Genomic DNA, 14,526 nt, shown 5'->3' with positions numbered 1-14,526 from the left:
TCACTTACTCACTCATTCACTCACCCCCCCAATGCAGGGTCTGCTTTTCCCTAGGGCGATACGTAGTTTTTCCTAGTCAGCAAGCCGGGGCCTTTCCCCCTTACATAATGGCGCCACCTGCGTAGTGCGTCCATGTGGCCACATTATTTAGTGCTCGACGCTGAGCCGGGGCCGGCTCGTTGCCCAAAGCAGAGAAATTTCGCCCGAAAGGGATAAATCTCATCCCTGCTCGTGCAGGAGGCTATGTAATTTTAGACCGGGGTTGGGCTAGCTAATTCGCTACATACATACCTAGCTAGAACATTTGAGGGATCAGGAGAATTAGACTATTCGACGGTCAGGCCATTAGACAATGCGACATAATTGATAATGAAGGAGACTGACTCTCTGGGTGAAACTGGACTGGATGGCACTGGACTGGACTGAATCGAACTACTGAGAGGTTCCCTCTTGATCACCTACCTGCCCACCTCGCCACCTCCCTGACCGTTCTTTGCACACGTGGAGGTCGATTGTCGGATAGAATGGAAGGCAGCTCAACTCGTTGAGGATTGTTTGGCTCCGGTATCGGATTCACGGCAAGTACTGTCTGTATCAACCACGGATGGAGCGTCGAATTGCTGGATGGGTATGGAAGACACTGTAGGTCACCTGGCACGTGCAGTCGAGGGAAGAACGTCCATCCATCTATCTCCTGAAGAAGCCCTTCGAATCTCACCCACTCGCCCGCAGCACATACTAATGGGGAGACTTACCCCCTTCGGTGGCAGTGTGACAATTACACTAGTATCATGAAAAGCTGGGTGCCCGCGCCATATAGGCTGTCTAACAAGGCCAGACGTTGCCCAATCAGACAGACACATTGACAGTTTGTCGGCACAGGATTGCGGCCACCGAATCAATTCGAGATATCAGAAGGTCGCCGTGGACCAAGGTATCGCAACATCCTCAAAGTATCATACAGTCCCCCGCTGTAGCACAGCACGCCAGCACACTCGGATTTCGAGTCCTCGCTGTGCCTCCAGCCAACGCCAAGCTCCACTGATTCGCCCAGGGATTCAATATATGTCCATCCAGATTGCAAAACAGAACAAAGACCACAAGCGGCGGCGGCGTATGGCGTATAGAGCGCTCCCTTCCGTCCGATTCCATCATGTCCTCCGGGAGCTTGGTCAAATATGTCCGTCACAATTCCCTTTCCTTGCCGCCGAGCTTTTGCATAACGTCCCTGGGGTCTGTCGTTACATGTCCTAATCGAAGCAGATCTATCCAAACATTTCCTCATCGTTCACAGTGTCTGGTGTTTACATGTCCCATCCGCTGTTGACGCCCCCGTTCGGCGCAAAAGGCCCCGTCATGTTCTCCCAAGTTGCAGAACCAAAGATGTCCGCGACGTTATAATCCATATTGCCCCAGAACATGGGGTCTGAGTACTCTGCCAGATTCGTGTTGCTGCCATCGCCTCCTATGGCCCCTGACGCCGATTGACCAGGGAGGTTCATGTTCATGGTTGATTGCGCAAACGCCAGATCCTGCGGAGTGGCGTATACAGCGCTGCCGATGCCCGGGTTGAACTGAGGTTGGGTGGTCGGCTGACCACGGTCCCAGTTCGAGAAGTCAAACGCAGAGAGCGCGCCAGATGGGTTAGTGAGCGCCGAGGGATTAGTGGGGTCGAATGTGGTCGAAGGTGTCCACGTCTGCGTGCTATTGGGAGTAGAAGCCTGAGGTTTCAGTCGCGAGTGAGAGTTGTTCCCAGCCGCCGTCGCGATTTGTCCCTGGGTAGGCGAACTGGTGGTGGATTCCGCGACGGACGATTTCCGAGGACTGGCATCTTCGTTGCCACTGGTGGCCCGCTGTCTCTTTCGAGATGGCTGCTCGAACTCGGCTGGCAGGCTCTGCGGCGATTGATCCGGCTTAGGAACGGTCAGGAAACCATTGACGGAGGCCTTCCGTGACTGAATGTTGATGAGGAGCAGGCTCAGAACTTTGTGACAATTTTGCACCGTATACCATCTGATATTCATACTTTCCAGGAGGTGCAAGCACGCTTGCATGTCGCTGAGTGCTCGTGCTTTGGCGTACTTGCCCAACTGGCAGGCAAACGCGATGATCAGGCCAGACATCCACGCCGCAGACAGGAGACCAGGAAGAAACATAGATTGACCATGTTTCTTGTGCGCTCTGAGACCGGCTACAATTCCGCGCGATGCTCGTATGCACACTTGCAATCCGTGCTGGAATTCAGGGGTTGACTGGTCCAGGGACAGGCGAGGGCGATTCACCAGAAGGAGCAGTCGGTGGTACAAGATCTTGAAAAAGCTGGCGAGGTGTTGTTGTGGGGGAGCAAGATGAGATGGATCAGAGCTGTTGCCTGCTGCTGCATTATGTCCGTTCGTCGCGGAAGATGTGGGATTCGTGATGTCGCTGGGTTCACGGTGGCTCCTCTCGTGACCAGCCTCGACCTCGCCACTCAGAAACCCTGGAAGATCATTCCACCACGTCTCGATGTCACTGGTAAGACGCAGAATTTGTTCATGCTTCGGAAAGCGGTGGTTGATGCTTTTGTGAAAGACTTCAATGATTTGTCCAGTCAACTTGCCCCATTGCACATACGCCGTCAAGGCGGCCTCTCTCAGTCGTTTTTCTTGAGCTTCAGGACCGTCATTGTCGGATTGCGCCAGGCGTGGATCCTCAGGAAACGCCCTTGGAGGGGGCATATGTATGTTCATGTCGCCTTCGGGGTTAGGCATCAGGTCTCGTGCGAGAGCCTTGTGAAGTTCCGGTCCGGACAAGCACACGTCAATGTCGTCGTCTTGAATCACATTCGGATCGCCAAGACTCAAATTACAATGTCGATCCAGCGCATATGCCGACCAAAATATCCGTTTGCGGATCTCGCACTCTTCGAGAGAAAATTGAGCATAACGCAGGGGACATCGGTGGAGACCGGCATGGTAGATCAATTTGATGATAATTCCTGCAACAGTGCTGGCTTGGCGAATAGCCAGAGTGGCGGTGAGGTAGAGTTCGGCCGCAAGGATCGCTTGGATGGTGGCGAGATCGTGGTCCATCGCTAGGCATCCAGCCACTCGACATACGTCGGCGGTCGATTTCACCCGTGATTCCATGGGAAGATGAATATCGCTCCGGTCCAGAGATGCGATGTTGATGATCAGCTGAAAGGTCAGCAGTTTCCGTAGGTCGTTCGGCACGGGGCTGTCCTTGGTCGGTCTTGAAGGTCGGCGCTGAGAGGCGTATATTGTCTCCATGTCCTTGATAAAACTCGGTCCATGCAGGAAAGGGAAGAGTGGGTGCCACACCGTAAAGAAAGAGGTGACCAATTCGACAGCAATCTTCTTCGCGGGAGGCTTACCCAACGCCGAGGCAAGAGTCTGGGGAAACTGATCCGATGTGCTGGGTCCCCCATACAGGGGGCCGTTATAGGAGCGACCCTCGGCGTCCTCGCCGGTGAGAATATCCTCGCTGGCGGGAACTGTATTTGCGCTACCAACATTCGAAGAGGCGAAGGCCGCGGAAAAGGCTCGTCGCACGGTGTTGACAAAGTAGACGCCGGAGGAACTGCCTAGCCACGCAGTGCCATGGTTAGGGAGCTTTTTGAGCGTGCCAATCTCTGATGTGTGAGTCGGCCGCTCTTCCGGGTGATTATCGCTGTCGGATTCATTGGTACCGGCGGTCCCCGAGGTCGACGATGGCACCGCTGGAGGCGTAGGCTGCCCGACACTCGGAGATGGGTTGTTGCTGATAGTAGATCTCGGAGTCATTTTCGGTCGACGATGACAAGAGACACCGAGATTGAAGCTGACCGATAATGATGCTCTATTGGGAGATGGGGGCGTGCGCCGACATGGTGGGCGCGACAAATTGATTCAACAGAAGGACTCGGTCTGGGTGGTTGATTGGAGACTAAAGGATGTCCAGGATGAGATCAGTAAGTTCTGAAGCGAGGGTTGCGGTAAGTGCGGGCATATGAGAGCAGCCGGATATGCGGTGTGTGGTGTATTGTGTTTGTCGGGCGGAGGGGTGGCAGGAGGAGGTGGAGGCGGCCAGCGACCAGAAAGAAGCAGGAGTGACAGCGAAGAACTGGGGCGCGAACGGCGATAGGCGATAGGCGGGAGGGACGAGGTTGGAAGAAAAAGCGTGAACGTGGTTGTCGATGGTGGAGGAGTTTAGGGTCGAAGATTGAGATAGCGAGATTGAGGATCAGAGGACGGCGGAGAGCTGAAAGGATGGGGGGAGAGGGAGTCTGCGCAAGCGACAGAGGAAGAGAGAGCGGGCGACAAAGCGGGAGGCCAGTAGCCAAGCACCAAGCTGTCGAGAGGGAGGACAGAAGACGAATCAGAGCACCAAGATCATCAAGAGGGAGACTTATGGAAGGCCAGAAGTTGGGAGGAAACTGGGGGGGATAAGCAGGAGTGGCAGATTGGGTCCTCGCGTGTCATGGTGTGCTGGTGCTTCACTTTTATTAGGGCGAAGAAAAAGAAAAGAAAAATAAAATCAGAGATAAAAAGTCAGTCAGAGTGAGTAAGTAAGAGCTGGGGAGCGAGAAGAGGAAATGGGTGGGAACAGCATCTCTTTGACTCACCGACCCAAGTATACAGTGGCCCCTATAAAGAAACCAACGTCGCCCATTCATGGGGCGTGGTGCGCCTAGTGAGCCCCCAGGGACTACGCTTGAACCCCCCAAGTATCTGGCCAGTTAAGCATTCAGCCAACTAGCCCGTAGATGACGCCTACTAGCCTGAAAAATCCCGCAATGGAACCTGGGCGGCCTACTGCGGGAGAGCTGGTGAGAGCGGCGCAAAGGTCTCCTGTCTGACAAGATGTTATGGTGGAAGCATGTTGCGGGTGAGCGGTCAGACCAGATAATCCCAGCCATGACGTAGACCTGAGTAACACTCTTCCCCCCCATCCACGCAACCCGCCTCCATCTGGAGTTTCTTTCTTCCAGCCTGCCATCGGTGTCAAAAATGAAAGAAATGCGCCGTCATCTTCACAGACCACTTGGGTCTTGGTGCACCGTGACAGCTCACTCTCAAAAGGGAATGGTCGAGCGGACATACCACACTCAAACGGAAGGGATCACCTAAATCCGCAGGAAAATAGATTGCTTTCCAACAGGGCCGGTTGGTGTAAGCCTGTTGGCTGTCGGTCGGATGAAGTCGGACAGGCCAAGATGGTCTAGTAGGCTCCGTCATCGACCTGCTGCAGTTTGTTTCAATACAGAGCACAAGTGGAAGAGTGGCTCTAGCCAGCCTTGAGTCTACCCCGGACTGCCTCCTGGAACCACTGCTATACGGCACACCTCGCAATTGCCCATCTCTTTTGAATTGTCCATATCAATGCTTTTGGTCCTTGGACATACCCTACCAGGTCTATACCGGTCTTGTCATGCCTTCCCCCCCTACCTCGCAATTCCTATGACTCCGTCCCCCTCTCGAATTTCTACACTAGGGTTGATGACATTGGCCGTCTTGAGGACATCTACTACTCCTCCCATCACACCTGCGTCCACTCCTCTCGTCCACTCCACAAACTTCACGTCCTTCAGCCATTCCCTACCGTCCTCCTCAGAATAATGACAACCAGCCTCGCCCGTCCCGAGCATCTTGATCCCCGCACTAGGATCCTCGTTGAACATTTTGATGCCCTTGTCCAGTGCATCGAACACCTGCTTCAGAGTCTCATCGGAAGGCGGGTCCGGAAATGCGTCAGTGGAAGCGGCAATATGCCAGCTAGGCCAGGGTGTGTAGATCTCCCCAATCTTCTTCAAGGGCGTACCGTCCCCGTGGAAATAGGGTTTCGTAGTGAAATGCTCCCACATGAAGAAGTCGGCAGTGTTCCCAGTCACTCCGTCACGGAGATCCTTAAAAGGTCCCAGCGGCACCAGTGTCAGGCCCTCGGACTTTTGATCCTTGGTGTGATGAAGCCATCCTTCCTGCTGCGCCAGCACAAAGGCCATGATGTGACTCCCACTGCCCATTCTACTCACGGCAACTCGGCGATGTTGCTTCAGATCATCCACCGACGAGATATCGTCTCGGTTTCTCCCTGTGACGATGGCCCATCGAAGGGGAGTAGACACCCATGACCCGACAATAGAATACCCTTTCTCTTGCAACGATTGGCCTTGAACAGAAGGATTCAGGAGCCCAGCGACCCAGCCTTCCGTGAGACCAATTGCGAGGTCGATCTCCTTGGAGCGAAGGGAAGTTATCATGTGGCCGGTGCCCGAGGGGAACGGCACGAGGTGGATCTGGAGGGACGAGGGGAAGAGGTTGTTCTTGCTGCTGAAGTGCAGCGGGAGGAGGTAGTGCTCGGGCACGAAGCCAATACGGATAGCGCGAGTTGCCATGTTGGTGGAATGCGAGAATGGTCGGTCGGGATCGTGGTGGACTTGCTGCAGCCACAACGCATGAAGGAGGATCTCAGGTGTAAGATCTGAGCGTAGCGGATGCGGTCTCCAACAAAAAGTTTCCTTGACCTCACTAACCCCTCCCCCGCAAACATCGACATCAATATTGAAGTATGTATTTGGACAGACCGAAGTTTTCCCACCTCATCATTTCCGCCTCGCCCATAATACCTCGCGCCTCATTATGCTCAAGTCACTTTTGCAATCGTCCCTCCGCCAGCGACAACAGTACAGTCCAGCCCACTCCTTCCAGCAGGTGGAATCTGCTCGCATCCTCCGGCCATCGCTCGGCCCTTCATGTTCATCCCTCTCACCCTAGGCGGGGGCGATCCTCATGCATCTTCGGAATGAGCTCCGCTCCTGATTTGCGGGGTTTCCGCGCTTGTCTTATAAAGAGCTCGGAAAAGGTCAGCAGGAGAGAGAGAATTTCGTGAAGTTGGATATTGGCGTTGTCCCCGGCTTCCTGAAAAGGGGCAACAGTTGTCGTCCACCACCTTGGCCAGCTACTTGATTTGTGGTCCCTTACGCCTTCACCGGCCGGCAAAACGTTTAGCAGCCTGGACGAGGCTTGGGACTTGAGTTGGCCGAACTACCACCGCTGTACGGAGCAACAACAGAAACAGGGGCCAGAAGGAACGGCCCATTCTAATCCTGCATCTTACATCCTCCGCCTCTCGTCTCGCTTAAGCAAGCTCCACCCCCAGATTCCACTATTCGCCCGTCCGCCTGAACTGCTCGGGGACCAAAGGGAAGCAGGAAGGAAGGAAACGGAGCTGCAGTATCAAGCTCAAACTTGCCCCACGACCCCTTCAGCGCGAGCCCGGTCGCTCTGGTCAAGATGTCCGAGAAGCCGAAGTACAAGTATATTTTGTACAGTTACTTCCGCAGCTCCTGCTCGGCCCGGATTCGCATCGCAGCCAATCTAAAGAGCATTCCACTCGAGTACAAATATATCCACTTGGTCAAAGGCGAGCAGCATGGCAAAGACTATGTTGCCTTGAACCCAAGTGAGTCTGTGCCTACTCTGATCGTGAACGACATAGAAACGGGCAACGAAGTCACCCGGATCAGACAGTCGGTAGCCATCTTGGAATTCTTCGAGGAGGTTGAACAGCGAAATGAGGTCAAGCTGCTTCCCGGCCCAGATGATGGAGTGGCAAGAGCCAGGGTCAGGGAGCTGGTGAATATTGTGGCTTGCGATATTCAACCCGTCACGAATTTACGTGTGTTGAATTTCATCAAACCTCTCAACATCGAGGCCAAGCAGTGGCAGCAGCACTTCATGGCCATGGGGCTCCGAGCATATGAGGAACTGGTGAAGGCCTATGGCGGCAAGTACAGTGTTGGTGATACAGTGACTATGGCAGACTGCTCCCTTGCTCCAGCAATAGATGGTGCTCTCAGATTTGGTGTGGACGTCCAAGGCCAATTTCCGCGTATGTGGAGGGTCTGGGAAGAGATCAAGCAGTTGGATGCGTTCAAGAATGGGAGGTGGGATAACCAGGAAGACACTCCGGAAGATCTCAGGGCCAAAGAGTAATGAGAAACAACTACCATGGTCAAATGAGGAGGATGCCATTTTCTCGACTGTCGGTGCAGTGTGTACCACACTTGCAGCAATGTAAGGTCCTGTTCTTGACTACATCCAAAAGTACTAGTCATTCCGGTTACTGTTGGTTTCGTCCGGTGTGTGTATCTCGTTCGGAAAGCACGCCTATTTGTGCTTGATCCGAGGCCACTAGGCCTAAGGCAAGCCATGATGATCAGCTTCCTCGTCGGACTGAATTCCCTTTCCTTATTAAATAGACCTGCAGCCAGCGTAGAGCAGACCTGGGTCAGATATGCCCTTCGTCTATGCCAATACAGAAGAAAGGGGACGGGCCATGGATCGCGAGGGCTCTTCTCCAAGCTACATGTACATGACGTCTGCCAATGCTGCGATGCCTCGATCTCATCCGGCGCTTCCACCGTTTCGACCGTTTAAATCTCCGTGCTAACGGCTTCCTCTTCTGCTCGACCCTGTAAACGTTGTGATTGCGCTCTGCTTGGTGCAGGTCTTTTGAAACATGGAGACGGCTGAATTGGGCCTGAACATCTTCCAAGTCATCCAAAATGAGCTCATCCAGCGCGAAGGCAATCGCTCTACACTAGGGCTGGGTTTCCGCCTGTCCATCATCGAAGACAGGCTCAAAAACCAAGATGCGAGGATCAAGAATGGTTTGATCTGGAGACCTTATCACGCCATTGCTCCCATTTCTGCGCCCACCCCAGAGGCGAGAGCCATTGTCGAAGCACAAAGGAAACGGCTGTTGGAGCGGAAAGGGGCCAAACCGACAAAAGATGACAAGGACCCGACGATGCATGTCCGAGATGACGAGCTTTGGGCGGTCCATCGCCACTTTCCGAAGACGGTGGTGGGATTTAAGGAACTTCGATTCCACCGTATGTGGCTTATCTCGTGTTGTGACCAGAGCTTGTTACCTGATATCTGGAAACAGCTGACTGGGTACGAAGTTTGCTCGAGTTCTATTCGGTCAAAGTCTACCGCCCAGACATGAGACCGGTGATCACCGACCCAGCTGACTGCCTTATCGACATCCGACATAACATCGAGACGTGTCTCGAGGAGTTGGCTACGACCTGGGGGCTAAATTGGTTCCGAATAGGGGGACTGGCTTTACCTGGTCAACCTCATCCTTTTCCAAACCCCTGACAGTGTGGGGACTCGCTCCGCGCCCGCGACAGAAGCTCTTTACACGCTTTACACGCAACGCAACAATCAGCCAAGAGAAGTTATGAGGCCGCCACGACGTCTTTTACTGGCCTGTACGCTGTATGCTACTAAGGAAGCCTTATTCCTGTTTGAAAGACGGTTGACCAGGGACGACGCGCTACATGAATGGTCAGATCTCCTCTCATGTTTCACCAGATTCAGCGCCGCCATGAACACTGCCGGGTTGAACAGGGTGCAACTGATACTAAACAAAGGATTTGTTGCTAAAGAAGCATGCGTTGCATATGTCGCCTTTCAAAGAATTTTCCAACATTGAAGACAAAGACTGACAAGGGTTTAGGCAAAAGCCTCACTGCTAATTTGAGTAGACATCATTTATTTTAGGAATTCTATTCGTTGTTTATGAAACAATGTGGCACAGTGTGGCATTGTGTCAAAGAAAGAGATACCAGGGCTCCCCCTCTCCTACTGGTAGCAACTGTTGAAGTACATTCGTCCCTGTGAGCCTGCATCCCGACAGAAGTTCTCTCCATATCAGAAAACTCGAAGGATATCCATTGAGAACAGTTGAAAACAACCCTTTTATCATTTTTAAGCAAAGTCAACACTCGAGTGGTCCCGAAACGAACCCCTTAATTCTCCGAGATTTATCTATAACTCTTACAGCTGCCAACGTCAACCGCATATTGCTTTCAAAGATGGAGTCGTCACTGAATCCGGCTAAAATGGTTGCACCAAGCATGTGGCAGATTAAGAGTATGCGCGAGATTGGAGATCCCCTGACTGGCAATGTGTCAGTTCGTAGATGGTCTTCTGTTTCCCCTGCCCCAAATGAAATTTCTGGCACAGAGGATATCATACACTCCCCTTCAAATACGAGTGTGCGTTTTGGGGACAGGACGCCTGGCGAAGGAAGAACCGGTGGAAGCGAAAGCGGAACAGCGCAGCAGAGACTGCCTAGTCCTTCGTCCTCGGAAGAAAGGAAAGCTGGCGGTGGAGCAGCCGACAGCCAGCTTACCCCAGTTGCGGATGATACATCTTGCCACAGTCCCAGAACACTAGAGGCTGCTGAAATCCTGATGAATATTCGTTATGGAGCCCCAGGAACCTTCGAGCCACCACAAGGACAACTTGTGGGCGATGCTACAGAGGAGCATCCGGTAAGTCATCCTCAAGGGAGAATTCCTAACGACAACGAGGACGACGAGCCTCTACCTTCCACGGAACAAGGTGAGAATACGAATGCCCAGGTAAGCCATGAAGGCGTTGAAGACGGCATTCCGCCAGAGCCAGAAGCTGAAGAGATCTCTGCGGAGGACAGAGAGCGCTTGGTCAAAAGAACCCTGCGGCATCTAGTAGATGCCGCCCTAGCCGCTGAAGGCCTTGGTCCGATAGAAACAGACAGCACAGGAGAGTGCGTGCGTCGAGACGTCAACTATATCGCTGACCCTGCCGACCACATGTTGCATCATACTCGCTCGGGTCAACCACATCGCGTCATACGTCAAGAACCGCCCAGCCTGCTCTCGTCGCCGACAAGGGCAGACGTATATACGAACGAAAGCCAACCTGAGCTCGACCCTAAATTACACTATTGGACCAGTGCCGCCGGCTCGAAACAAGACATGAAGAAATTTGTCGCAGATCCCAATCAACCTCGACCGCCGAAAAGAAAGTTGGAGGATGTGCTTGCCGCCGTGGAAAAGGGACAGGAGGATGCACAGACCGAAGCAAAGCCCACACCCAAGGCCAAGGCCAAGACTAAAGGTAAAAAGGGCCAGAGGGGGGGTATGACGAACCAGAAAGCCAAAGCGGATGAGAGCACGAGTGAGGTCGTGAGCCCCCCTTCAAAGCGCCGTGCGACAGGAAACCGTCGTCAAGCGGCGAGACCTTCACCGCCCGCTGGAACCTCGGTGCGGCAAACTAGAGCCGCGGCTAAGAGGAATCGGGAAGCAGAAGGAGAAGAAGAAGAAGAAGAAGAAGAAGAAGAAGAAGAAGCAAAACAACAAGAAGCGACTGGGCCTGACAATAACGGAGAAGACAAGGCGAAATCGAACAAGGGTAAGGCGACCGATAGAGATGCAGCGCCGCCTCCACCGGCGAAGAAATTGCGTCTGAGACTAATTGTCAGGGCGCCCGATGCTACTAACGATTCTAAGTAGCTCTGCCGACGAGGACTGAGGTAGGTCAACGAGCCATGAACACGGCAAACAAAGGAGCAGGACTCAAGACAATACAGGAGAAAAGGTAAGCAACGTGCAAATATCTATGGTCAGGGAAGGGTGGAGGAAGACTGACCTTGCATTTGGGAACACTGGCAAGTATGTATCAAGTCTGCTCTCTTCAGTCTGTCGTTGAGAATCAAGTTCCTTGTCCCTGTCTACCCGAGAGCCCGCCAAACTCCGTGCGTCCAGCCGTGGAATATGTACGGAAGTCAGCAGCAGCCCACCCCACACGATCAATTCCATACAGACATGCGTACATACATACTGTAATTAGATATCTTTAGAAATTCTGAACACTCAGCATTTATTTTATTTCATTTTATTTGTTGTTTCTATCTTTCGTGCCCGGCCCCCAGAAGTCTTAGAATGTATGTAGCCTTTGTAGCTTGACATCCGCAAGGGTGTGCAAACCGAGCAAGAGCAAGCGTCGACTCAGAGCACAGCACACCACAGCACAGCGCTCCCCCTTCAACATTCGCGTGTTCCTCAACTACTCCCCAAAGTCTCGAGAATCAGATCGACTTCTTCACCTGCCGTGTCGAGAATGTGGTCCGCCGGGTACTGGGCTTTCCAGCCGAGAGCTTCCGCCCCGTGGCGCGGGGTGAAGGTACATCTGTGTCGGAGAAGGGATGTGTAAGTGACTCGAGCGGAGGTGAGATAGGAAAGAAGGAGAGGGTGGAGGAGGAGTAGGAAAGGGCAATCGATGTAATATAGGTGATAGAGTGCAGATGGTAGAGAGCGGATTGGGACTGGGAAGAAGAATTTATAGGAGGTCAGATGTTGAGGAGGTGAGGAGGGCTTCGAGAAGGAACGAGGACCTAAGGGCAAGAGATGGATGGATAGATGGCTGGATGGATGAAGACCAGACAAGGTGGGAACAAGGCACAACACAACACAATGTCCGATCGAGCCTCGCAGCACGCACGTACCGTCCGCCCACCTGCATCGCGACCAGCTCCTTGGGACATCCCAGCGCCTTGCCCATGGCCTCGAGCGTGTCCTCCGTGGCCTGTTCAATAGTAGAAGCATAGGCATGGTCGACCACCCCGCGCGCAGCCAGCGCCTTGGCCATCGCCGCGTACAGGTCTTCCCACGCGACGTGGCCCGAGGACGCGAGGTAGTAGCCGTGCTTGCCGCTGCCGGGTCTGCGTTCGCCGTCCCCACTCAGAATACCGCGCAGCAGCGCGAGGTAGAGCGTCGTGTTGTCGCGCACGTGGCATACGGGCCAGGACTGGGGCGGGGCGGAGATCAGTCAGTTAGTGTGTGAGTGAGTCAGGGAGTGGATGGGTTAGAAAGGGAGAAAGAAGGAGAATGAATTTATGGAAACGTAGACGAAGCGGGGGAACCAACGTACTGGACGTCCCTCGTCGACGCTATACACTCGCCGTAGTGCCCGTGCCGCCTGCACGATGGCCACCGTCTGAATCGAGATGCGGTTCCCGAATCCTTCGCCTCGGCCGTCTGTGTTGCCGTGACGGTACATGTGACATGTCAGTTCCCAAACAGATACACACACATACATCGATCAATTCAATGGGTCAATCAACTCCGTGTGATTGGAAAAGGGGAAAGACGGAAAAGAGGCCGTTGGAGTGGAGGTTCTGGGCTCATCCGGGCTCAGAAACGTAACGTACACACGATGCAAGGCACAAAGATGTAGCTGTGCACGCCGAGCGACTCGGCCATTTCGATGACTTGGTTGTTGGTGTCGACGGCCTGGAGCCTCGTGAATCATGCATGTGTTCCCATGGTTAGCCCGGATACATATCATGTCAGGGTGGGTGGGTGTCTTTGTGGAATTTTATTCTCCTGTTCGTCCTGAGCTCCTTCAATAGGAGACTGGCCGTTCTAACACTCCCAATGGCTGTCTGCGCGTGTCTCGGGGAGGAGAAAATATTATTGCTTACCGACTGCATCAGCGGGATGGGTGCTTTCTGTCCCTTCTGGATCTCGTACAGGTCCGCCTGCGTGTCCAGGAGTGGTCGATCCGTCGGGGCCCCGGCATGGCTGGAGAAGATCTTTGCGCCGCTGGTCTGTTCGTTACACCATGTGTCTGTCAGTGAGCGACCAGAAGCAGAACAGCCACAGCATTCTCTCCCGTAAGACCCAAAGTGACGTGGTTCTTGTTTTCAGCAGAAGGAAGGAAAACCACACAGCCACAATCTCTCCGTCAGCACGTACATGCAAGAAATGCACCTCGCTCCCGGTGGTGCGCTTGACCTCCGCCAGGGCGCGGAGGAAGTATCCCTGCGTCGTGGCCTTCATGGCGTCGATCAGAAAATACACGATCGTGATGCTGTTGTCGACCACCGCCTTGCGCACGGCCGCCTCGTCCCGCGTGTCGAAGCGGATGGGCTCCGCCACGCGGCCGTACTCCCGTGTCACGGCCGCCGCTTGCTCGTCCGTGCGGACCAGCGCTAGCACCCGCTTGTACGGGGGCAGGGAGGCCGACGACCATCCCGCGAGCAGGCTGCCGCCTAAGTACCCCGACGCACCGGTGATGAGGATGATGTGGGACATTGTGAGGACGGGGGGTGGAGGAGGAGGAATGTATGTAGAGGAGAGGAGATGAGATGGGATGAGATGGGATGGGATGGGGTGAGGGGGCTCGACCAGGCACGACTCGACCTAGTGAAGACGAACTTCCTGTCAGTGTCGAGTCTGTCACGGTTTTTTGGTCGTCGTCGGCGGATTATAGTCTTCTAGATGATGTAGGAGTAGAGACTGAATGTGGTTGCAGTTTCTCCAACATCGAACCTCGGAGGATTTAGTATTTCCGCTCGATGGAGACGCATCAAGTGGGGTTTACGTATATGATATTGATAATTCACACTCCGTCGTGGTAGTATCGATAGATAGACGTGATATGATACCGGCGAGGGATGGTATGAGATGGTATGGTTCGAAGGAAGAAAATCCACCTTATAGATAAATCGGCGGTGCATGATATTTGCTCCACCCCCTACGTACACCCGTACGCCGTCTCGAGCATACGGTTCGGTTCCCAGATACAGACCCATAGACACGAGCTGTACCCCCGCACTGGACGTGTCCATCTACAGTCCAGCGACAGGGATAAAAAGCATAGTCAAAGTTCAAAACGCTGATGACCGTACCGGGGGCGCGGACCTCCT

The 14,526-nt window shown here is 53.8% G+C and overlaps 6 protein-coding genes across 6 annotated transcripts; 3 read left to right on the top strand and 3 right to left on the bottom strand.

Moving 5' to 3' along the window:
• Window positions 1-1,304: 1,304 nt before the first annotated feature.
• Window positions 1,305-3,782, bottom strand: AYL99_08427 (hypothetical protein; the record flags this gene model as incomplete). The annotated part of the gene is made up of 1 exon (XM_018839935.1): window positions 1,305-3,782. The coding sequence occupies one exon, from the start codon at window positions 3,780-3,782 to the stop codon at window positions 1,305-1,307; it is 2,478 nt and encodes an 825-aa protein (XP_018691056.1).
• A 1,640-nt stretch (window positions 3,783-5,422) lies between these two features.
• On the bottom strand, window positions 5,423-6,373 carry AYL99_08426 (hypothetical protein; the record flags this gene model as incomplete). Its single annotated transcript, XM_018839934.1, has 1 exon — window positions 5,423-6,373. One exon carries the CDS (start codon window positions 6,371-6,373, stop codon window positions 5,423-5,425), a length of 951 nt encoding a protein of 316 aa, XP_018691055.1.
• An 898-nt stretch (window positions 6,374-7,271) lies between these two features.
• On the top strand, window positions 7,272-7,973 carry AYL99_08425 (maleylacetoacetate isomerase; the record flags this gene model as incomplete). The annotated part of the gene is made up of 1 exon (XM_018839933.1): window positions 7,272-7,973. The coding sequence occupies one exon, from the start codon at window positions 7,272-7,274 to the stop codon at window positions 7,971-7,973; it is 702 nt and encodes a 233-aa protein (XP_018691054.1).
• Window positions 7,974-8,499: 526 nt separating this feature from the next.
• Window positions 8,500-9,146, top strand: AYL99_08424 (hypothetical protein; the record flags this gene model as incomplete). The annotated part of the gene is made up of 2 exons (XM_018839932.1): window positions 8,500-8,875; window positions 8,932-9,146. The coding sequence occupies 2 exons, from the start codon at window positions 8,500-8,502 to the stop codon at window positions 9,144-9,146; spliced, it is 591 nt and encodes a 196-aa protein (XP_018691053.1).
• Window positions 9,147-9,865: 719 nt separating this feature from the next.
• On the top strand, window positions 9,866-11,329 carry AYL99_08423 (hypothetical protein; the record flags this gene model as incomplete). The annotated part of the gene is made up of 1 exon (XM_018839931.1): window positions 9,866-11,329. One exon carries the CDS (start codon window positions 9,866-9,868, stop codon window positions 11,327-11,329), a length of 1,464 nt encoding a protein of 487 aa, XP_018691052.1.
• A 549-nt stretch (window positions 11,330-11,878) lies between these two features.
• Window positions 11,879-13,912, bottom strand: AYL99_08422 (hypothetical protein; the record flags this gene model as incomplete). The annotated part of the gene is made up of 6 exons (XM_018839930.1): window positions 11,879-12,005; window positions 12,322-12,623; window positions 12,747-12,853; window positions 13,027-13,108; window positions 13,300-13,425; window positions 13,574-13,912. 6 exons carry the CDS (start codon window positions 13,910-13,912, stop codon window positions 11,879-11,881), a joined length of 1,083 nt encoding a protein of 360 aa, XP_018691051.1.
• Window positions 13,913-14,526: the final 614 nt, after the last annotated feature.

The sequence above is a fragment of the Fonsecaea erecta genome (genome assembly GCF_001651985.1).
Source record: "Fonsecaea erecta strain CBS 125763 chromosome Unknown Scaff7, whole genome shotgun sequence".
NCBI lineage: Eukaryota > Fungi > Ascomycota > Eurotiomycetes > Chaetothyriales > Herpotrichiellaceae > Fonsecaea > Fonsecaea erecta.
Note: the sequence above shows the minus strand (reverse complement) of the source record. Positions and strands in the feature narration are given on the sequence as shown.